Consider the following 24,518-nt stretch of genomic DNA (forward strand, 5'->3'; position numbering starts at 1 on the left):
CCTGTCTCAAAATAAAATATAAGAAGTGCCCCAGGATTCAACCCTCAGTACTTCCCTGCCCAAAAAAAAAAAAAAAAAAAAAAAGTGAAGGCAAAGTAATATTCAGTTTGTTTGTTGAAACATATTATGTATTGATAGTGAAGTCAGTCCCTTTGAGAGCAGTACTTCTTTTCTGTGGGCCAAATCTGAAGGATATGAACATGGACACAGTTGCAAACCTTATCAAAAGAGGTTGTATATATTTGTCCAAACCTATAGCTTTTCAAAATAGAATGTGTAGTCATAAAATATATTCAAGGGAAAAACACTTTTCCCTTTTAATTTTAATAACTATCAGTGGCCTGAATCAAGCATTACAAATAATGTAACAGTTCCAGGAAGGAGATTACAAGGCTCCAGTAACTATAGTTAGAAAGAACATGTGACATAGAAGGATCAAGGAAAAATACTGTAAAGACAGGTTGTTATAATCACATGTTCTACATTAATTTGTTCTCGATTCCTTAGTACTTTCCAATATAAAACTGCTTTGACTGTGGTATCCTATAGATATTTATGTATATAATAGACCTTATCTTACTTAGGAGGGCTGCTGCTTTAAAAAAATGAACTAGAATAATAGTTGTGGCTATTCATTTGTGACCTTTAGTTATCACATCCCCTATCTTTTTGCCCTTAGCTTCTTGGCTTGAACTTAAGTGGCTAACTTGAAATTGAGTACCTATATAAGATTATGTATGTGAGTTTCCTGATATGTCCCTGTCTTCTTTTATTTTAACTAAGTGAAAATTTAATGTGATTTTCTTATGTTTTGACTTACTGGTCATAGAATTTAAGTTTTGATCTTTTCTTAATTATGACTTTGAACATTCCTAAAATACATACATAATTAGTTCATATTAGTAGTAGGTGATTTCCTAAATATATTAAAAGAAGATATACTGAAATAGTCAGAAAAGCCATTTAGGGTTATTTCATTTGGATATCATTCATTTATTATTACTGATAGTAAGTAGTTTCATAACTTATCACTGTGTGTAATATATGCAGTGTGGTAGAAAAGTAGAGTGACCAATTTCCCAGGAATTACCAAGTTTTTGTTTGTTTTGGGTCCTGGGGGTTGAACCCAGCGGTGCTTTACCACCGAGCTACACCCCAACCTTTTTATTTTTTGTTTTGAGACAGGGTCTCACTGAGTTTCCAAGACTGATCTCGAGTTTATGATTCTTTTGCCTCAGCTGAAATTGCCATTTGTAAAGCTGTATATCCTGAGAATCCCCTTAAATCTCAGGCAGACTAGAACAATTGGTTGTTCTGGAATGTCATGATTTTTGAGAAAGTATTTAGTTAGGAGTCCTAACCTAATGGAGAGTATGTGTTTTCTTGTTTCGAATACCTTTTTGCTTTTTTTTTACTAAGTTTCTTCAGTGTTTTGTTTGAAAAAAATTATTGTTGAAATTTGATGTGTTTGAAAACCAGTGTTTTAAAATCAGAGTTTATTAAAAGAAATAATTATACCAAAATTAATTTGTGTTTAAAATGTTCAACTGAGCTTTCAATGTTGTTTTTGTTTAAAATAGGAACTATTGTGAGCATAGGTGATCCTAAGAAAAAATATACAAGATATGAAAAAATTGGACAGGGGTAAGTGTTTATGATTGTATTGTCATAATATTCACTATTTACTGGGTATTCAGCATGATCTCTCTTTTCCCCCTGACATTGAGCGTTCACTGTATTCTATGAGTGGTACCCTAGGGGATTTGTGTAAATACATAATGTAATTGTTAAAAAACCCTACATGTCAGCAATGACTTTACATTATTGTTTCTTATTAAATATTATTTCTCATAGATGGTAAGGGAGTATTAGATGGAAAAGTTGTCCATAACTTATTTAAAAGACAATTTTATTGCAGGATTATAGGCCATAAAAACATTCATTTGGGGCTGGGTATGTAGTTCCATGTAGAGTGCTTGTCTAGGATACATGAGGTCCTGGGTTTGATTTCTGGCAATGCAAAAACAAAAGCAAAGCAAAGCAAAAACCCACACATTTATCTGGGCATGGTGGTGCACACCTATAATCTAACTCAGAAGGCTGAGTTAGGAGGATTTCAAGTTTTTAGCCAGTTTCAGCAATTTAGTTAGATCCTAAGATAAAAAGAACTGGGAGTAAGCTCAGTGGTAAAGCACCCCTGGGTTCAATCCCCAGTACTAAAATTAAAAAATAAAATTAAAAATAAATAAATAAATGAATGAATGAATGTTTTTGAATCATATCATTGAATATTGATCTTTGAGTCTGCCAATCAGATTTTGTTTAGTAATTTGTTTTTAAACTGTACTAATTAAGCTCTTTCCTCTATTGCTTGAAAGCAAATGAACATCTTGAATTTTTTTTTTCCCCCGGTGGACACAACATCTTTATTTTTATGTGATGCTGAGGATTGAACCCAGTGCTCCGCGCATGCCAGGCAAGCGCTTTACCGCTTGAGCCACATCCCCAGCCCCAACATCTTGAATTTTTAATGTTACTAATCTCTACAAAATGTTCTGTGGATTTAGAAATAATTGGTGGGATTTAGAATGAGAATTTTTGGAAACTTCCTTTTGAATTTCTTTTTAACAACTAAATTCAATTCAGCACTGATTTTAATAATAAAAAATTGAAAATCATCTTAATATTTTGAACATATAGATGTTATATATTGAATAATTAATAATGAATAAGACTAATACCTATGTATATGGATAGGTATCACAAATCCAGTTGAATATATTTGTTTGTTTGTTTATTCATTTATTTATGGTTCTGGGGATTGAGCCCAGAGGCACTTTACTACTGAGCTACATCCCTAGCCCTTTTACAGGTGTGTGCCACCACACCCAGCCAGGTGAATTTTAAAAAAGCAAATTGCAGAGAAATACATAAACTGAAACGTCATAGTATACAAAAATGCATGGAAACGATGCTCATCTAATACAGGATAAATAAAAAGGACAGGTTACCATTGGGTGGAGGGAGAATGCTGAAGGAAAAGGCTTACTGAGAATTTTCAAGTTTATTTGCAGTTCTTTGTTTCTTAAGCAGGGAATTGTATTCATGAGTATTTGTTATTTTTTTTTTATTTCTTTTTTTCCCTATATTTTTGTAGGCCTGAAATATTTCAAAGTAAAAGTTTTGTCCAGAAAGATGGCCTCCTCTTTTCCTCTTTTTTTTTTCTTTTGGTTCTTAAGATGTTGAATCTTAAGTGTTCTTTCATCCTTTTTCAATTGTAAGAAGGGTAAAAAATTTTAGTCTTTGGATATTATAAATGGCAGTGATTCGAAACCTTAATTCTAATTGTGTCTTTTCTCCCCTAGGGCTTCTGGTACAGTTTTTACGGCTACTGATGTGGCTCTGGGACAGGAGGTAGCAACTTTTTCATACTTCTAGATGTTATATTAGCTTTTTGTGTAGGAGAAATACTAGATAAAGCTAAGCATAATCAGTAGGAATATATTTTTTAAGTTAGATATGTTGTAAGAATGAATCTATGTCATTTTATAGCCATTCTCACATTAAGGGGAACAGAGAAGGAATTATGTCATGAATAAGCAAATATTTAAAAAAATATTTTCCCAGGTTGGAGTGAAAAGAGGGTTAATTCCTGGCACTGTATTGACCTTAGGTTGGTTAATCAACTTCAGGATAAATCTGAACATATTTAGGGTCCATATAGTGTATAACACTGTGCATAGGCAGTGTGCAAGTGAAAATACTACTTGTTTGTCCGTTAAATCTTACTATGTAATATTGTGTGTTACTATAAATTATTAACTGGTTGGTGTTTGTTACTTTCTAAGATAATTAGGGAAACCATTGATTTTTTTTTCCTCCAATTCTATTTCCCTTCTAGGTTGCTATCAAACAGATTAATTTACAGAAACAGCCAAAGAAGGAACTGATCATTAATGAGATTTTGGTGATGAAAGAATTAAAGAATCCCAACATAGTTAACTTCTTAGACAGGTAAATATGTTTGAGGTTCTTTTAAATATGGGGATAAAAATATGGAAATTTGTAGTCTCGTGGTTTGATGGAGGCTATCCACTTTGAAGTGTCAATACCGAGAAATAAACTTAAGAGAGAAAGAGGAGAGGTGAAAATAGCATATTCCAAGTTAGAAGGTCATTTTGCTACAAGGATATTACTTGGCAAGAGAGAGAAGGCAGCTAAATGAAGGACTTTGCTGATGGTGTATATATTCATGCAAATGATCAGAAGCTGAAACATTAAGGAATGGTCAATTGGGATTCATGTCTTAACCCACAGAGGTGACTAGCACACAATTCTTAAACTTTTAGATCAGTTTTTATTTCAAATGCTGTTCTTTGTGGGCAAATTGTATGTTTATGAAAAGTGCATGTAGTTCAGATATTGATGTGTTTTTTTTTTAAACATTTTTTTAGTTGTAGATGAACATGATATCTTTGTTTTACTTTTTTTTTTTTAATGTGGTGCTGAGGATCGAACCCAGTACCTCAGGCACGCAAGGCAAGTGCTCAACCACTGAGCTACAACCCCAGCCCCAGACATTGATGTTAAAAAAACAAAAACAAAAACAAAAAAACAAAACAGAATGGAAAATTAGGTATATTATTCAATTTTTTAAAAAGTGATTCACTTGTATGAATGAAAGACAACTAGTAAAAATATGATACTAGTGTCGTATTAGAGTTACAGGTGATTTTCTTCCATATGTAAGTTTGTTGAGGATGGAGAAATGATAATATATTTTGAGACTTTAGCCTTAATTATGGGGTCTGTGTTCGTGAAAATAAACTTTTCAGGTACATTTCTCTGCTTTTTAAAATAGTATTTCAAGTCATCATATAATGCTCGTTAAGATAAGCCATAGGCTTTGAAATCATTAGAACTTGACTTTAGATGCTGACTCTGTCACTTACTGTCTGAGTTACATAACCTCTCCAAGCCTTTGTCCCTGTGTCTGCAAAACAAGATCAATAATCCTTACGTTAGGGTTATTTTGGTTATGTATACACCTAGACTACTATTATGGGCAAACTATGACTTAAAAATCATAATGACCCTCAGTTATTTTTTTGTGCTCTTACATAGTAACTTTTCAGTTTTCTTCTTAGCTCTCAAATTATCAGCTCTTTAGTTTTATTATTATGGTGCGTAACACTTGAAATCTTGAACCTAGAGTGTAATATGCTTAGAAAAATAAAAATACATGTTTTATATGTTCTGTTTTTAGTTACCTGGTAGGAGATGAATTGTTTGTAGTAATGGAGTACCTTGCTGGTGGGTCACTTACTGATGTTGTAACAGAAACCTGCATGGATGAGGCGCAGATTGCTGCTGTGTGCAGAGAGGTGAGTTTGCTTTCTTTGGGATAAAGAAGGGTCATGTGTGGTCAGCAAGAGATAAATTAAAGGAAAGTTTTTCTGCACCGGGAATTTTAATTGTACACATTCTCTGCAAGTTATCCCATACTGTTTCATCTCAAATGAGAGTTTCAGCCCTTCAGGTGTAAGTTACCTTGGGAATGAAATTTAGGCCCTTTTTAATTTTGGGGGGGTACTGATGATTGAACTCAGGGGCCCTTTATCACTGAGCTGCATCCCCTTTTTATTTTTTTATATTGAGACAGTCTCAAAACTTGCCTAGGCTGGCCTCAAATTTGTGGTCCTTGTAACTCCATTTCTGGTGTAGCTGGGGTTACACACATGCCTGGTTAAGGTCTTTGAAGAACTAGGTTCATCTTCAAATCTCTTTATAGTCATCACAATAGTTTATCATCCAGACAGGGTAGGTGCTATTAAAAATATGCCACTCAGTCAGGTGTGGTGGTGCATGCCTATAATCCCAGTGACTCAGGAGGCAGAGACAGGAGGATCATAAGTACAAAGTCAGGCTCAGCAACTTAGCAAGTTCTAAGCAACTTAGTGAGACCCTGTCTCAAAATAAAAAATAAAAAGGGCTAGGTTTGTAGCCTAGTAGTAAAGTACCTCTGGGTTAAAGTAAAGTAGTAAAGTGCCCTGGTATCCCTCCTTGTGCTCCCCACCCACCAAATTGGGAACTAGAACTATCACAGACCAAACAAGATAATGTGATTACCTTTAATATCACTAAGTCTGCTTCTAGCTTTATTGAGCTCACTGAAGGTGAAGAAATTGGTTGTTTCTTCATATTTATTAATGAATTTATAGATGTACTGTTTGCTTAAGCTAGTAGAATTTTCCAAATTGCCTAAGTCTAAGCAAAAGCAAGTGTTTCATCTGTCTGTCCCTTTTTTTTTTTTAATAGAGAAGACTTAGGTTAATGGTTTCATTGTCATTGAAACTGATAGTACTTTGTCCTGATGTCACAGAGATCATTGTCATAAATGACAAAATTATAAAAGTTTATGAGAGACTATTGTGTAATACACAGTGAATTATAAACTTTGTGTAATATATGGAGAATTATTTTTATTAAGGTAATATTCTTTGAAAATTTAATTCTGAGTGGTGTCCCACCTGAGTGATTAAGGAAATAAGAACTCTTTCATAGTTCTGAACATAGTTATATCCCTTAACAGAGTATCACTTAAAAACTAATAAAAATTTAATAAGAATTTATTTATACTTTATTTGTTTCTCAATTTTTTTCATAGTTAATAATTTTAGGAGTTGTTCTAACTGCATTCACTTGGGTGTTCTTTTATGTATCAAAGTTTTTAAAATATGACAAGTTAATTTCTACTTATTTGTATGAATATTTTTCTGTGGTTTTATTCTTTTCCAGAATCCAATTAAATGCCTAGTAAAAAATAACATGACCATTATTATCTGTTTTTTCTTTGTATAATAGTAGAATATTTTGAATGAGACTTTTAATAGTTACAAATAATGTGCAGACTTTATTTGTTGTTCTACTCTGATGGGAATAAGAATAAAAATACATCTAACTTTTCCCAAGTATATAATTTATTGTCTCAGTTTATATTAAAAAACTATGGCGGTGCCATGCATGGTGGTATGTGCCTGTAATCCCAGTGGCTGAGGAGACTGAGGCAGGAGGATTGCGAGTTGAAAGCCAGCCTCAGCAACTTAGTGAGGCACTTAGCAACTCAGCAAGACACTGTCTCTAAATAAAATATAAAAAAAAGGGCTGGAGATGTGACTCAGTGGTTGAGTACCCCTGGGTTCAATCCTCAGTACCCAAAAAACCCAAAACAAAACAACAACGAAAAACTATGGGACAAAGAAATATTTAAAATTTCATTCTTGTGTTTAAGGAAGGGAGGAATTTACCCTAATTTAAAAAAAAAAAATTTAGTTGTAGATGGACACAATAACTTTGTTTTATTATTTATTTTTAATAGTGTTTTTGGTTTATGTGTTTGTTTTGTTTAGTTTTATTTCAGTTTTGGGGATCAGACCTAGGGCCTCGGACATGCTAGGCAAGTGCTCTACCACTGAGCTCTCTACCTCTAGCCATATTCCTTCATTGTTAGTATTAGGCTGTGGATATAGCATGACATAAAATCCACCATAGAAGAAATGATGAAGACATAGTACATTACCTTAATGAACCCCTGAATGCAACCAGACTACCCTCAATCTTACCTGCTTGTCCTAGTGGCTCGCATTGATTAGACTTCTGAGTACCTCAGGTTTCAAGTGCAAATAATCACAAGTTTATTCTCTACTCTGGAAATAATTTCTAAAGAACTTATGTTTATTGACCAAGTACTGTGTACTACTAGGGATTTAAACTTGAAAAGGCCTAGAAGTTATATGGACTCGTCCATCATTTTATAAAAGAGACCATTGAAGACTAAGTTTTAAAAATCCATGTCAGAGACTGGGAATGTAGCTCATTAGTAGACTATATATGTAGCATCTATGTAGCATCCACAATGCCCTAGGTTTGATTTCCTGCACTGCAAAAAAAAAAAAAAAAAAGAAGAAGAAGAAGAAATCAGTGATGGATGACCTACCTGGGCACATGGCAGATGTCTGCAGTCTTAGCTGCTCAGGAAGCTGAAGCAGGAGGAATGTTTGAGGCCAACCTGGGCATCAAAGAAAGGCCTTTTCCTTAAAAAAAAAAAAAAAAAAAAGAATCATTGGGAAAAAAAGGACTTAATAAGACATCATTTAATAATGTCTCTAGATATCTAGAGATCAGAATGTGGGAAGGGATCTTGCTTACTAATTAAGGTATTTTATTTTCAGAACTTTGCATATGAGAGGATGTTTTTTCTTATAAATGTTAATGTAAATGTATTGCAGGGTGTTTAGCTGGATACTAGACACATAACTACTCTATGTGAACTAGCAAGATAGTCCTTTTGGGACTATTTCATTGATATATGTTTGCTTCTGTTCAGTGTTTACAGGCATTGGAGTTTTTACATGCCAATCAAGTGATCCACAGAGACATCAAAAGTGACAATGTACTTTTGGGAATGGAAGGATCAGTTAAACTTAGTGAGTAACAAATGAAGAAAAAACATTCATTCATTATTTTTTAATATACTTTTATGCTTTTTTAATTAAAACAAATCTCTTCTGTTAATATTTTAAATAATTAATATATGGGGGGAATTTAATGGTAAAGATTACGAACTATGAACTGGACTGAGTTTAAATAGCAGATTAGCTACTAATTGCTTAATAATTTGGGCAAGTTAATCTCTTTGTGTGTCTTTTCTCATTTATTCACTGAGGAAGATAATAGAACCAATCTCAGGATTTTTTGGGAGGTTAGAAATGTAAAGGACTAAGAAGCAGTGCCTGAGCCTGTCCTAGTGTTGATGCTGTCTTAGAGATCAATTTGTATTTGTTTCTGCCATCTGTTAGACTGGTTTTTCTCATTGTACTCTTCAGCATTCTCTTGAGTTTTGTACAGTATAGCCTAATCTATATAACTATATGACTGTAACCTCAGAGATGACAAATAAAATATCCTACTTTTCTAATTTTCTTCTGTATGAGACACAGTAGAGTCATGAAAAACATCCTAAACTTTTTTTCTCTGTGTCTATATCTTGGAATTCCTGCCATGCCCTCTGGAGGAATCAAGCAGAGCTATTAAACTGTGTCCTCTAAAGGTTATTCAATTAGGTCATCAAAATATAAGATTCTATCTTTAAATTATCTTAGTGGACAAATTAGAAGTAGATAATCACATACATTTTTGGTGGAGACATATAAAAATGGAATTAGACTTTTTTGGATAGTGTTTTGTGGTGACTGCTACTAAGTAGATGAATGATCTTAGGTAAATTAACTAAAAATATATATGTCTTGGTTCCCCTATTTGTAAATGTGAATAATTTTAATAGTAAATATACCTGGGGCTGTGCACAGTGGTGCATGCCTGTAATTCTACTGGCATGGGAGGTTGAGGCAGGAGAATCGAAAGTTCACAGCCAGCTCAATAAGTTAGTAAGTCCCTAAGCAACTTAGTGAGACCTTGTCTGAAAATAAAAAAATAACAAGCACTTGGGATGTGGCTCAGTGGTTAACCAGCCCTAAGTTCAATCCTTGGTTAAACTCCCCCCACCCAAACTGCATGCAAAACAAAAAAAAAAGAAAGAAAGAAAGAAAGAAAACTGGGTCTGGGATTATAGATCATGGTAAAGCACTTACCTAGTATGCACAAAACCCTGGGTTTAATTTCCCCAGTGACTAATTCCCTGGCACCACAAGAAAATAAATAAATTTTAAAATAAATTATTTAAGCTGGATGCAGCAGCCTACATCTGTAATCCCAGTGGCTCTGGAGACTGAGGCAGGAGGATTGCAAGTTCAAAGCCAGCCTTAGCAATTTAACAACTTAATTTAGGGAGACCCTGTCTCTAAATAAAATTTTTAAAAAGGCTAGGGATGTGGCTCAGTGGTTAAGCCCTGGTCCAAAAAAAAATCAATTACTCTGAACCAAATACAAAAAAAAATCTTTATCATGAGAATTAGATATTTTTATAAGGTACTTGGAACAGTACCTGGCTTTTATAAACACTCATTTTCATTATAATTATTTTATCTAACTCCTATAGAATTACTAAATATATGCATTACAATTAATAAAAGGATATTCCCTGCAACATTGTAAAGAAAAACTAAAACTATCTTAAGTGTCAAACAGTAAGTGAATGGTAATTTGGTATTTTTGTATACTGTAATATATTATGGTTTTTAAAATGAGGCAGATAAATATTCCAGTATGGAAGGATTTCTTACAGAAACAATTAACAAAATATTCTAGTTAAGTAAAAGCAAACCAAGCAATTCATAGCTATTATACATTCTTATCCAAATACAAAACAGTCTAAAGTTTACAGACCTGATACCAGTAGTTACATAGTAGTTGAATGGCTTTAACAGTAGAAGGGAAGAAAAGATTATAAATTCTCATCCTGACCTTTCTACAAAATTAACATCAGGTACTAAAGTAAGTTTTCTGTTCCTTGGTTATAGTAGAGATAGTTGGAGTAGATTAATGCTAGTGAGTATCTTGTCAATACAATTGCCCTCAATTCTGAGCTGTCTGCTAAGTTGTATGCTTAGTGATTCTAGCTTCTCTTTATTTTATTCTAAAGTAGTGTTGACCCTTGCCTGATTGCCTGCATTTAGATTTGGTGTCCACTTTTGGTGATTCCCTCTTCCCCTTTGGACTTTTTAAGTTTTATTAAATTTTTTAGGATAGAATTTATTATTAAGAATAAAAGCCATTGTAATAATTTACACTTTGTTGTAGGAACAAAAAGCAAAAAGTGGCAGTATATAACATCATCAACATATTTTAATCCCATTCTGGATTACTTTATTATTCTTTTTTTAACAAAGATTTAAAGAAGCATGAACAGTCAAAATGTAATTGTGTCATCTGAAGTGAACTCTTTTATAAAACCATCACTAGAAGCTATTAACTCTAGTTGTTTTTTTTTGTTTGTTTGTTTCTTAGCCGACTTTGGTTTTTGTGCCCAGATCACCCCTGAGCAGAGTAAACGCAGTACCATGGTTGGAACACCTTATTGGATGGCACCAGAAGTGGTTACACGGAAAGCTTATGGCCCCAAAGTTGACATATGGTCACTGGGTATCATGGCTATTGAGATGGTCGAAGGAGAGCCTCCATACCTCAATGAAAATCCTTTGAGGGTAAGACCAGTTTAACACCAGCTTTAGTGTAAGAAAATACTGTTCCTTAAAGTGTAGTTAAAACTTCTTGTGATGTTCATTGGTTAAGAATTTAGAATTGAAACTTGACAAAACCTAATCTCTGCCCTTACTTTGTATCTACAAGTCATACTGCTTCTGAGTTACAGAGCTGAAAGTGTTAGCTAAAACTATAGGTATTTATTAGTCAGCTGTATGGTTTCTGTATGGTATAAGTAAGAATATGAAGTACCCTAGTTAGATGCCTTTTTCTACACAGTTAAAGTATTTTTCCTACACATTTCTGGATATAGAATAGAAATCAAGTTATCAACTTTGAACTTCAGCCTCTGTACACCAAGGTTCAGAAAAGCGGGAAATAGAACCATATCTCTGAGAAAACTCTATAACTGACAGTGTTCAAGCCCATTTTCAAACAGAGTAGACTTTGAATAAGTAAATATTCTAGCAGTTGAGGTGAAGAATTTCAACCATCCTCCCATCTCCTTTTAAATTACCATGTGTGGCCCAATTAAGGAAATATAAATTAAAATTATTTTAATTTTAATTAAATTTTAATTAAGAAATATAATTTAAATATAAATTAAAACCAGAGGATACCTTTTTCTACCTAATGTCAGACAATAATCAGTACTGGTGAGAATGTGGAAAAATTGGAATTGTTGGCCAGGCACAGTGGTACACATCTGTCTGTAATCCCAGGGACTTGGGAGGCTAAAGGAGGAGGATTTCTATTTTGAGGCCAGCCTGGGCAATAGCAAAACCCTGTCTCAAAATAAAATCAAAAAGGCTGTGGATATACCTTTGAGGTAGAACACTCCTGAGTTCAATTCCTAGTACTACAAAAAATAAAAATGAAAAAAAAAGATTGGAACCCTCTTATATTGCTGATGACAATGTAAAATGTTATACTGCTTTATAAACAATTTGACAGTTCCTCAGGAAGTTAATATTGAGTTACCATATGACCCAGCAATTCCACTACTAGGTATATATCCAAGAGAATTAAAAGCATATATCCATGGAGTAGAAGATATAGCTCAATGCTAGAGTGCCAAGCATGCACAAGGCCTGGGTTCAATCCACAGCACTGCCAAAAAAAAAAAGGTAACAAAATCATATGTCCACAAAAAACTTGCACAAATGTGTTCATAGCAGTATTATTTGAGTTTAATCCCTACTATCAAAGAAAGAGGTGGGGGCACATTGAGAGAAATGTATCATAGGGGGCAGTGAAGGAGCTCCTAATAACCAAAGCTGGGAGAATTTGAACAGCAAAATAAAGTAGTAAAGAATTATAACTTGAAATTTAAAATAAACATCTGTGAGTCCATGCTGATATAAATGATTTAATAAATAAATGTGGGAGAAGAGACAGATCAATCATCCCTGCAGACAAATCCTAAAAGTTTATGTGGATGCTCCACTTTGCAGGAAGTAGACCATAACTCAAGTATGGACTGCACATAGTGACTTCCAGAGAATACAGTATGGAAAGGGAAATGAAACTTCACAGTGGAAAAAGTTAACAAGCCCTTGGCCAGGTGATAAGGTCAACATCAGCAGTAATAATTCATATTGCTAGTATGTACCTTAAATATGATGCAGAGAAAATGATACTGTTGCCAGACATGGTGGCCTGGCTATCTGGGGGGCTGAGGCAGGTGGGTTGCAAGTTGGAGGCCAGCCTCAGCAATTTTAGTGAGACCTTGTCTCACAATTTTTAAGTTTTTAAAAAGGGCTGGGGCTGTAACTCTGCATCTCTGGGTTCAGTCCCTAGTACTGCAAAAGAAAAGAAAATGGCACTGTTAATTCTGTGATTTTCCTCAAAAATCCATATTTTGATATAACCATGAAAAAAATGTCAGACACATTTCAGTAGTATTATATAGCACCTGATCAGTACTCCTCAAAACTGTCTAAAGTCATCAAAAAAAGGAAAGTCTGAGAAATTGTCACAGCCAAGGGGCATCTAAAGAGACATGACAACTAAATGTATTTGTCTTACAACAGGAAAGGAGAGTAGGAGAGAAAATGGAGTAGGGAAATCTAGCATGATTGCTGAAAGCACTAAGAGCCCATATGAGCTTAGTGGATGTCAATCTTAAGTGATGTCAATCATTGTAGATAAGTGGTTTATCCCACCACATTCAGCTGCATGGATACAAGAAAGGAATACACAGTTTTAACCACATTTAATCAGATAAATGCTATAAGTTGAGTGGGAGAGGGTCATGGAAGTGACATGTGAAAGGAATGATGGACACTGAGATTCCTATGAGATTTAAGGTCCAGTGGAGTCATAAGATTGCTGACCTGGAGTACTAGGAATACAAAAGATAGAAGGTGGAGTGCAACAACAATTAAGAGTTGCAGTTGCTGGTATCTGTCCTGTGGAGGGTAGGACATACATGTATATGGTGAGAAAGGCTAGCACATAAGAGAAGAAGATGAGGAACTATAACATGCATCTGTGTAGCTATTGAAATCGCCATGAATCATGATAGAAATAACGTTAGAGATAACAGTGCAAAGAGCTAACATCTTGAAGTTGAATAAGGGGGGACTGGCCTGAGGTTTATGGGTATTTAAAACAGGGAAAGGTAGATTTGTAGTCAAAAGCCTGTGTTGTAGAGGAAAAGAATGATGAAGATTTCAAAGAGCAACGAAAAGCTGAAAGGATACTTGCTTCATCTCTAGACCTAGAGTTGTGAGAGAAAAAAAATCACCCCTAGAAAGCACTGCTGGTGAAAGTAAAGAGAATATTCCGAGCCACATGGGCATTAGAGTGGAGAAACTGGGGAGATGCCTGGGAGTCCTGGGCTGCTTATGATCATTAACATAAATGAAGTTAAAGCATATAGTGAGATTGATCTCAAATGGTGAGAAGATTGTGAGCAGGGGTGGGGTACTGGTGATGGTGGGGGGGTGGTAATATTTAGCTAGAGTGTTTTATGGGCTTCTGTCTCTATCCATTCTGTTGGAGGTTTGGAGGCTTCCAACAGTCTTTGATCTTAACCTGAAATTAATTGCTATCCAAGGCATGACATTTTAGAGTAAAATTAATTCAGGAGAAAAATCTAGGTTCACCTTCGGTTTGGCAGTGTTTTTAGGTACAACACTAAAAGGACCATCCATGAAAGAAATAAATTGGACTTCCTTTAGAAGATTTTTAGGGCCGACATTGTAGCTCAGTGGTAGAGCTTTTGCCTAACATATGTGAGGGCCTCAGTTTCCAAGAACTTAAAAAAAAAAGTGGGGGTGGGGGGAGCGCAAAATAAGATACACAGGCGGCAAATAAACGTATGAAAAGAGCTAAACATTCGGGTAGTTAGGGAATTGGTAAATTAAAATAACAATGAGATACCTCACCTGTTAGAATGCTCACCTGTTAGAATGCTCAAGTCCAAAAAATCTGACAATACCAAATATTGAGTGAGGATATGGAGCCACAGGAACACTCATTCATTGCTAGTGGGATGCTCTACTCCAGAAGACAGTTTTTCATTTTCCTGCAAAACTGAACATGACCTTACCACTTAACCCAGCAATGTGTTCCTAGGTATTTATCCAAATGCACTGGAACATGTCCACATAAAAATGTATACACAAATGTTTATAGCATCTTTATTCATAATTGCCAAATCTGTAACTCTGATGTCTTTCAAAAAGTGAATGTAAGGGCTGTGCATTATCTCTGTGGTAGAGCACAAGCCTAGCATGCCCTGGGTTCCATCCTCAGCACTACAAAATAAATAAAAGAAAATCAGATATATATGTATTACATCCATACAATAGAATGTTATTCGTTGATTTAAAAAAAAAAAAAAACTGAGCTATGAGACCACAAAAAGACATGAGAGAATTTTATCTTATCTATTTATTTATTTATTAGAGGGAAGGAATGTGGAAAATTTATTATATGCCTGTGGCATAGGTATATTAAACTGAAAGATCTTTAAGTGCATATTGCTTAGCAAAGAAATTCAGTCTAAAAAGGCTAGATGCTGTCCAAGTATAGTGAGTGGCTGAAAGTGTTCGTCAGTTTTGTTGTTGTTGGGTTGTTTTTTGGGTTTTTTTGTTTGTTTTTTAAGCAGTTTATAGTTTGACACAGAAAAGATGAAGCTGCCAGGCCTGGTGGCACACACCTGTAATCTCAGCTTCTGGAGAGGCTGAGGCAGGAGGATTCTAAGTTTGAGACCTGCTTGGGCAACTTAGAGATACCCTATCTCAAAATAAAATAAAAAGAGGGCTGGGTATAGTTCAGTGGTAGAGCACTTACTTGTCCAGCATATGCCTGCGTTCAATTCCTACACCAGTAAAAACAAAAAGGAAGGGAAAGAGGGAGGATGCAAAATCCAAACAGGTGGAGATAATGATAACCTCATGTTAGTATTTATGGTAATTGTCTTTGAAGAATTAAGAGGAGCTGGAGGGCTGCACTTGTGGCTTAGTGGTAGAGGACTTGCCTAGCATGTATGAGGCACTGGGTTCAATTCTCAGCACCACATATAAACAAATAAATAAAATAAATCAACAACTGAAAAGAAAACTTAAAAAAAAAAAAAAAAAGAAAGAAAGAGGAGCTGGAGATGTTGTTCAGTGGTAAAGTTCTTGCCCAGCATGCACAGTCCCTGGGTTTCAATGTACTACCCCACCCCCCAACACACACACACAGAGTTCCAGTTATAGTAAACTATAATTTTGTTGAGCCTTCTTCAGAATGTTGCAAATACTGTATCCGATGATTGCACACCTGTAATCCCAGTGACCCAGGAGGCTGGAGGAGGAGGATCACAGGTGGAATGTGATGGACATCAGTATCCAAAGTACATGTATGAAGATTCAAATTGGTGTCAACATACTTTATATATAAACAGAGATATGAAAAATTGGGGTATATATGTGTAATAAGAATTGTAATGCAAAAAAAAGTACATGTATAAAGGCATGAATTGGTGTGAACATACTCTATATACAAAGATATGAAAAATTGTACTCTATGGGTGTAATAAGAATGGTAATGCATTCTGCTGTCGTGCATTTAAAAAAATAAAATCAATAAAACTAAAAAAAAAAAAAAAAAAGGATCACAAGTTTGAGGCCAGCTTAACAATTTGGTGAGACACCCTCTCTCAAAATAAAAAAATAAAAAGGGATATGGCTCAGTGGTTAAGTGCCCCTGGATTCAATCCCTGGTACCAAAAAGATAAAAAAGAAGGTTTAGGGATATAGCCTACCGGTAAAGCAACCCTGGGTACACTCCTCAGTTACCAACCCCCTCCCATAAAAAAAGTAGAATGTCACAGATGTTGTTCTATTTTTAGGCCTTATACCTGATAGCAACTAATGGAACTCCAGAACTTCAGAATCCAGAGAAACTTTCCCCAATATTTCGAGATTTCTTAAATCGATGTTTGGAAATGGACGTCGAGAAAAGGGGTTCAGCCAAAGAATTGTTACAGGTAAATTTGGAAATTATGCCCTTTTTGGAAAATGTTGACTCTTTTTGAATAATCAACAGAAAATTTTCATAGTGTTAATAACATTTCACTATTCATTGGTCACTGCTAGTAAGGCAGCTGCTACATTTTAGGATTTTTGTCTGCCAGGAATAAAAGTTTAGTATCATGATAGTAAGTTTTTGTATATTATCAAATATCTTGCCCATTCAATGCTGGCATGATTGTATTTATGGGCTGTTTAACTGTAGATTTTTGGAAATTAGAAAAACAACTCTGTTTTCAATTAAGAAAGTTACATACTGATTATGAGGGGTTTGGGCAGGTATTAAAATATGTGTTAAGTAAATTGCATTCATAAGTACTCTTCAGGGCTTAGTTGAAGGAAAATATTTTGTTTCTAAATTGATAACATTTATGCACTTCTCTCCCCTCTTTCTGGCAGCACCCCTTCCTGAAACTGGCCAAACCATTATCTAGCTTGACACCATTGATCATGGCAGCTAAAGAAGCAATGAAGAGTAACCGTTAACATCATTGATGGGGCTTCATATTCTTTTTTCCATTTTCTAAAAAGAAATTTTTTAATATATGAAAGTTATTTCTCTTTTGTGTGTTTAAAGAGATGGATGGTCTGCATAACATGGAAGGAAAAAAACAAACTACTATTCCCTGAAGACAACTAAGAAAATGCAAAAAGAGAACTGTGACTTTCAAGTGAATCCCTCTTTTAGGGTCAAAAAGGAATAATGGACTGAATCACTAGCCTTACATCTTTCAGCAGACAGCCTACTGAGGCCATTTATCATGCTTGAGATTTGCATTTTATTTTGCTGACTTTGGTATAATAGATCCCATTCGTTGTCTCCTTTGGGATATTTTCAATACTTGAATGGCAGATTTGAGTTTTTCAGAGTGTTTTATCTGCTGGTCTTCATTTCTCTCCTTCATAACTTTTCCTTTCCTTTCCTTGACTTGCTCCTTCTGAGTTGCTTTGAGAAGTTCTTCTCAGGCCTAAATTGAAGGCAAGTATGATAGAAATTATGTAGCTCTTTATATTGGCAAAGGAGGCTGATATGGCTTAACTTTTTGTAGAAGTTACGACCAGCTACTGTTACATGTAATATTTCAGTTCAGAACTTGAACTGAAGGAAGCAAGGAAGAAAAGTATGTGATTTTTACCTTTTTTAACAAATGTGAAAGAGTCAGTTTTAGAAATTTCATGGTAGTGAGTTTGGCATTTGTTACATGTATAGAAAGAAAACTAATCTATATTTATAACTAAAATCATTGAAACAAAAAAAGGAATCCCATCAACTGTACCTCCTTACGGTTTTGTCTTCCTTTCTGCCTGTTTCTTCTTTAGACTTGGCTTTAGGAACCACAGTGATTTGTGCTTGTTCCAACTTGGGCCTCGTGACTTTGGTTGGTGCCGCTGCCTTCCCCTTTCCTTTCCCTCTTCTCTCCCCTTCATTTTGGAAATAAGTTTCTGTATATGTTGCAATTTTGGGTTTGGGGGAGTTGTTTTATTTTGTTTTTAATTAACCTCTCCCCACACTTACCCCTCCCCCAACCCCTGGAACAAATAATATAATAACCATCGAATTTTCAGAATTGAAAAGTTAACTTTTTTCCCCTCTTACATTTGGGCGGGCAAAAACAAAAGTGAAAGTCTTGAACCTTAGTGAGTTCTAAAATAATTTAAATCATGAAAGAGAAATGTCAATATTATAGAGATGAGACTTATGAACAAACAGTAAACTGTAAAGATTTGTCATTAAGTTCACTGTTCTCCCAACCCATTAGTAATGTTTCATTATATATGAGAACTTAAATAACAAAGTAGTTGTTAATATGGATCACTTGAGATGTTGAGTTACTTTAGTTTTTGTTTTTCAAATAAGTAGAAACTATTCGTGTAAAAAAGTGGAGAAAGGAAGAAAAATGTGCTTAATGATAGTAATGCTTTTTTAAAAAGGTTTAATAAAAGGTCTGTGACCTTTAGCATTATATTAGAGTTCCCCGTCTTTCCTCTTCCCTTCTTTTCTTCTTCTTTTCATTGTTGTTATTATTGTTGCCGTTTTGCTTTTGGAGGAGGTATTGGCCATCCTGACATGCCTGGAACCACATACAGAGAAAAATCTGTGGTTGGTTCTGGCATTTTGTTCCCACCATCTTCTCCCAATGAACTCTTCACACCTGTTTGATATCCTGCAATAGTACAAATCATGAATAAAAGTAATTTTGCTGTTTTGGAATATATTGGGAAAATTAGCAGGGTTTCATTTTATTTCCACTGTATCTGTGTTAAATTCAGGTATAAAGAGAAATGGCTTTTTATCGATAGTACAGGAAGGTTTTCAGAAAAATGAGTAAAATAATTAATGAAACTCATCTAAAGCACTTAATGGCCTCTGTTTTCAGTATGATTCTTGATTTCATTTTTCTCTGGACTGTATTTGGTCTTCTATAGCTGTCACTAAATTACAGAAAGAAGCTGGTTTATTTTTTGAGGAAAGCTACAATGCATCTTGAGTTCCAAATTTGAACCTTCTTTGTAAACAGTTGGATGGATTATGATAAAGAAGATGCTACTAATGAATAGAAAATGAACCTGACTGAATAAGACTGCTCATCATGACCACTCAAGAAGGCACTTTCATCCTCAGTCATGGGATATGTGCCAGCACCCCCATTTTATGCTGTGACTCAACAAAGGGCTTTTCCGTTGATAGAAGCAATTTGGGATTTGTATACAACTTCTTTGATGGTTACCTGCATGTCCATTGCTGGCAACGGACTTTGTCATTAAAACCTGCCTCCTAGGTTAAGGGAGCTGCACTGTGGTTTATTCTTTCCTTTTACTTACCTGGGTAAACTAACCTGTAATAGAAATATATTTTGGTTACTTCTGAAATGTGTCATTTGAAACAAAATAATCTTAAAAAGCAATACAAAATTGTGATTTATTAGTTAAATTAAAATTTTCAGATCTCGTGAAAGAACAATTATATATGAATCAAGATTCATGTTTTTTAATCATTACCTTTTGTATTTACCCTTTTGTTATCACTTTAAAATGAGAATTCCTATTTAAATCTAAAAGTACAGTAGGAGTCCTTTTGTGTTATTGGGACAATATTACTGTAGTACTTATTTATTACATTGTAGACTTTCTGGTCCTAAAGTTATCTTCTCTCGTTCCTTTTGCTGCTTTTAGGGATAATTGAAACTGGGAAACTATAAAAATATTGATTTTTCCCCACTACCTAGAAATAATGAACAACTCTCATTGTTAAGTAAAGAAACCAGGGATAGCACGGTGGTCTTTGTGGTCTTTGTTAAGTGTCTGGCACAAAGCAGGAATGCTCTGCCTTTCAACATAAATATTGAACTGCTTCAGTTTTATCTAGTAACCACCAGTCCTAAACAAACTGTGCCTTTAACAAACGAGTTTAAACTACCTATGAGTACTTCTCTGTAGGGCTCACTCAAATACATGTTTGTTTGTATATTCTGTATTCTAGCCAGAATAACTTTAGATGGGATTAGGCAATATCTATAGTTTGGGGGGGGGGGGAAGAGGCTTAAGGAATTTACATCAATTTTTGGAATCTAAAACTTATTAAATATACTGAGATGCCTATCCAGTGAAATTTCCAAATATCATAGACTATCTAAAATTCAGATGAATACTAATTTTTGGCTTTTATAATGGGATTTCATAGTAATATAAAAAAATTGTCTTCCTTGTCTCTATGCTGTCAGTGGATACTTAAACAGCTAAAATCAGCTTTTCCGTAGCATGAGTACAAAATGCCCACTATTTTTCTCACTGAACACATTTATTGAAAATTGGCACAGATGCTATGTTGGGTATTTGTGTTAGAAAGAAGAATGAAGCAGTGGCCTGGCCTTGAAAGAACTGAAGTCTGTATCATTCACCATTTTAAAACATTGCCAAGACAAGAGGCAGAAAGAAATGTCTGGTAATCCTGACAAACTTTCATAAGAAAAAGAATTACATCGTTGTTGGTTGGAATGTGTTGGCTTCCCCCCCACCCCTTGTTTTGTAGGTAGAAATGGAATTCAATGAAAGTAGTTGTCTTTTCTGTTTTATCTTCAAATATTATATGACATTCTATTTTAATTTAATCCCATTCAATATTTAATTGTTACATTGACATTAACTGCTGTATTGGAGACTTCATTTAATTTTGTTCTTTCAGGGCTAGAAATAAACATTTTTAATGTCCATTTTTACCTTTTCTAAACTTCCATTTTTTCTTTTGGTCAGAATAGTATAAAAATAATAAATGTTTAAAAGTCTAAAAGTTTTCCAAAGAGTATATTTTGGATTACAGGTATTTTTAGCAATAAATATTTGAAAGCTTTTAATGGTGTAATGGCACCATTTTGAATGTGTGTACGAAGTCATTTAAGAGGTTTTTTTGTGTGTGTGTGTGTGTACTGCAAATTGAAACCAGGGCTCTAGGGGCACTTTACCACTGAGCTACATTCCTAGCCCTTTTTAATATCTTATTTTGAGACAGTGTCTTACTGTTCTCTAAGACTAGCCTCAAACTTGCAATACTCCTTCCTCAGCCTTCCAAACCACAGGGATTACAGGCATGCACCACCATGCCTGGCTGAATATAGTACTTTATGGTAGTACACACCTATAGTCCCAGTAGCTCAGGAGGCTGAAGTAGGAGGATCACAAGTTTGAGGATAGCTTGGACCACTTAGTGAGACACTCTCTGAAAATAAGAAAAAGGGCTGGGAATGTAGATCAGCTGCAGAGCACCCCAGGGGCCTCGACCCCCAGTACCACAAGCACAAAGGGTAAAATTATTTGAAATCATACAAATTTAGTTTGTGAGGTCGGATTCTCTAACATGGTAACACCTGCACTATTGAGGGTTCATTACTAAAAAGCATACAATATACACACTTTTAGGCTGGGGTGAGAGGTGTAGGCAGTAACTTCTTATATTTGTCACTATCAAGCAGTTTAGTTCTAGTCTCATGCACACTTTTTTTCTTTTCTTTCTTTTTTTTTTTTTTTTTGGTACCAGAGTACCAGGGATTGAACCTTGGGGAGTTCTATATCCACACCCCATTTTTTATTCTTTTATTTTGAGACAGTCTTACTAAGTTGCTTAAGGCCTTGATGAGTTGCTGAGGCTGGCTTTGAATTTGTAATCCTACTGCATCAGCCTCCCAAAATGATGGAATTACAGGCTTGAGCCACTGCACCTGAGTCAGATAAATGTTAGCCTCTTGATATTATCTAGCAATTGTTGATTTTGCTTCTAGGTCTTTCTTCCTCTCCCTCTTTTCTCCAAAGCTATCTCATGATTCCCAACTCCTGTATCCCTCCATCCCATCCCTTAATGTCTTCTACTCTACTGCCAGAATTTTCTGAGTTTCCATCTTAGCCATTTTCAGGTCTTAGTGAAAGATGTTCTTCCTCTGAACAGCTAAGTCACCAAGGACCTGCCCCTCCATATTCTGTAATCTCCCAGGTTCTCAGGCCACACAGTCTTCCTAGCTCTGCTGCACCTGCCATCTGTTCCTGTGCTCTCTCTAACCCTCAGCAAAACCAAAGCATGTTCACAAATCTTGCATCTAAAACAAAATTCCTTGGACTTTTCTTAGCTTAAGTTCTGGAAAGAGGAGACTATACTTACTATTTTCATTGTCATGATGTGTCTGCCTCTTCAACATGTTGATAACTGCCTTTTTCAACACCCACATACTAAATTCACTGGGCCCTTTTTAGTACTCTTGAATGACTTCTGTGACACGGGGCACTGTTAATCTGCCTCCTTCAAATGAGTCCCTCCATTTCTGAGGTACCCTTCTCTGGACTTTCCTTTTGCACCTCTGGCCATTCCTCCCCTGCCTCTGTGGATTCCCCCAATTTGCTGTTCCCAGGCAATTGAACTTTTGTGCCTCTGACTTTTGTGATTTTTGTCTACCACTTAACTTCCAAGCCTACCTTTTCAAAGACCTCTCTTGCACTTGAGATGAATACTGGACATCACACAGACCTTTCACACCTCCATGCACAGCTTCATGTGTCAGTCATTCCTATTTGGGAAGACCAAGTGACTGGCACTGCCATCGGCCCTTGGACTCCTCTGGGGCTGTGCCCTTTCTCTGATATCATGTCTGAAAACCGCAAGTCCTGTGGATTCTACCTCCTTAATATTCCTGAAGCTGCTGCTCTCTGTCCCTTGGGTATTGTAGGCTGAATTATTTTTGCATCAGCTTTATAACTACTTTTTCTTCATCACACTGCATTCTGGCAACACTGCTGTTGAGTGACCTTTCTAAGTTATAAAAACTCCTGCTTCAGCATGGCTAAAAGTCTTCACTGCCGGGGTCATCTCTGGTCCCAGTAAAAAATTTTTAAGAGTTACTTGTTATTTCAAAATGAAATAGGAAAGCCTTTGATACAACAAGCTCTCCTTCTCTCCTTTAAAGAAAAGAAAAATCTGATACAGATGTTGTCTGATTCTGTTGTAAGCAAGACAGTTTCCTACCTTGGAGGGGAGACGCAGGGAGGCTGAGAGCTTAGGACGGTGGTCTCCGAGATCCCATGTGACCATGAAGCAGCTTGAAGTACAAGTTGGCATGGATTCAACTTCTTGGTATTCTGGGAGTCTGCTGTTTTCACACTGGCAAAAGTACTTTCATGTTGAATGTGTGCCTTGCAAGAGACTTTCAATAAAAGTTGGCTGGCTTACTCTGGGCTTGTGACCACCTGCAGTCAGACCTAAGGCATTTTTGTGAAATAGCATTCCCCGCCCCCCCCCCCATTTCAGGAAAGGAGTAACATTTGATTTTTATTTTTTAGTTTATTTCATTGTTTTGATTTTTTTTTTTGTATTTAGATGGACAGAATACCTTTATTTTGTAATTTTTATAGTGCTAAGGGTCAAAACACAGTGCCTCACACATGCTAGGCCAGTGTTCTGCCACTGAGCTCCAGCTCCAGCCCTATTTCATTACTTTAAAATAGATTTATAGTATGCACAGATTTGCATATCAATCTCTGAGCTTTGGTATAAATGTTTGACTCTTTGAGGAGACTGTGAAAGGGCTCAAGGGAGGGTAATGTTGGCAATGCTGAACAGCTTCAATTTTTTTTTTTCTTCCTCTAGAGATTCAGGGAAAAGAGGTTTTTCTTTTTTCCAAAAATTGCACCAAAATAAAACAAAGCTCTAATTGATGCAAGCGTGTTGTGTAGGCGTTAGCAGTACTGCCCTCATTAGATGTTCATTGGACAGTAACGCAACCCCAAGAAAAGGATGGTTCTTCCTCTAGAGATTCAGGTTGTTAAACTTTCACTACATTTCCAGAGGATTCTTTCATTGAAAGATGGCTCACTTGGCATGGTGGCACATTCCTCTAATACCAGCAACTAGAAGGCTGAGGTAGGAGAATCACAAGTTTGAGGCCAGTGTCGATTTGAGGCAATTTATCAAGAGCCTGTCTCAAAATAAAAAGGCTGGGTATGTAGCTTAGTGTTTTGGCACCTCCAGTTTCAATCCCCAGTACAAAAAAAAAAAAAAAAAAAAAATGGCTCCCTCCACCTGTTAGCTGATGTGATCACTGATGGAGATTTTTCAAAGTTTTTGAATCTTTTCATCAGACTTTCTTGTGAAACAAAGGACTTTATTTCTAGCTAAGCCCCCAATTCCATACTGGGGATGGTACCCTGGGGGCACTCTACCACTAAGCTACAACCCCATCCCTTCTTATTTATTATTTTGAGAGAAGTCTCACTATATTGTTGAGGTTGGCCTGAATTTACAATCCTCCTTCAGCCTCCAGAGTTGCTGCCTCCAGTGCACTGCTGCACATG

The 24,518-nt window shown here is 35.6% G+C and overlaps 1 protein-coding gene and 1 non-coding gene across 2 annotated transcripts in view; one reads left to right on the forward strand and one right to left on the reverse strand.

Moving 5' to 3' along the window:
* The window catches only part of Pak2 (p21 (RAC1) activated kinase 2), a 74,447-nt gene extending 53,542 nt beyond the window's left edge, over positions 1 to 20,905 (forward strand). The window contains exons 8-15 of the mRNA XM_046457932.2: positions 1,581 to 1,644; positions 3,366 to 3,414; positions 3,902 to 4,014; positions 5,267 to 5,384; positions 8,387 to 8,486; positions 10,966 to 11,162; positions 16,508 to 16,645; positions 17,088 to 20,905. Coding sequence (XP_046313888.1) covers positions 1,581 to 1,644; positions 3,366 to 3,414; positions 3,902 to 4,014; positions 5,267 to 5,384; positions 8,387 to 8,486; positions 10,966 to 11,162; positions 16,508 to 16,645; positions 17,088 to 17,174 — 866 coding nt within the window. The 3' untranslated portion in view covers positions 17,175 to 20,905. The remainder of the gene's footprint in view (positions 1 to 1,580; positions 1,645 to 3,365; positions 3,415 to 3,901; positions 4,015 to 5,266; positions 5,385 to 8,386; positions 8,487 to 10,965; positions 11,163 to 16,507; positions 16,646 to 17,087) is intronic.
* A 2,935-nt stretch (positions 20,906 to 23,840) lies between these two features.
* Positions 23,841 to 23,966, reverse strand: LOC124101897 (U4atac minor spliceosomal RNA). The gene has a single exon (XR_006854737.1). It is a non-coding gene; the product is annotated as a U4atac minor spliceosomal RNA (small nuclear RNA).
* Positions 23,967 to 24,518: the final 552 nt, after the last annotated feature.

Source organism: Marmota monax, unplaced genomic scaffold, assembly GCF_021218885.2.
Source record: "Marmota monax isolate L192 unplaced genomic scaffold, Marmota_monax_Labrador192_F-V1.1 WCK01_AAM20220418_F8-fsc00052, whole genome shotgun sequence".
Lineage (NCBI taxonomy): Eukaryota > Metazoa > Chordata > Mammalia > Rodentia > Sciuridae > Marmota > Marmota monax.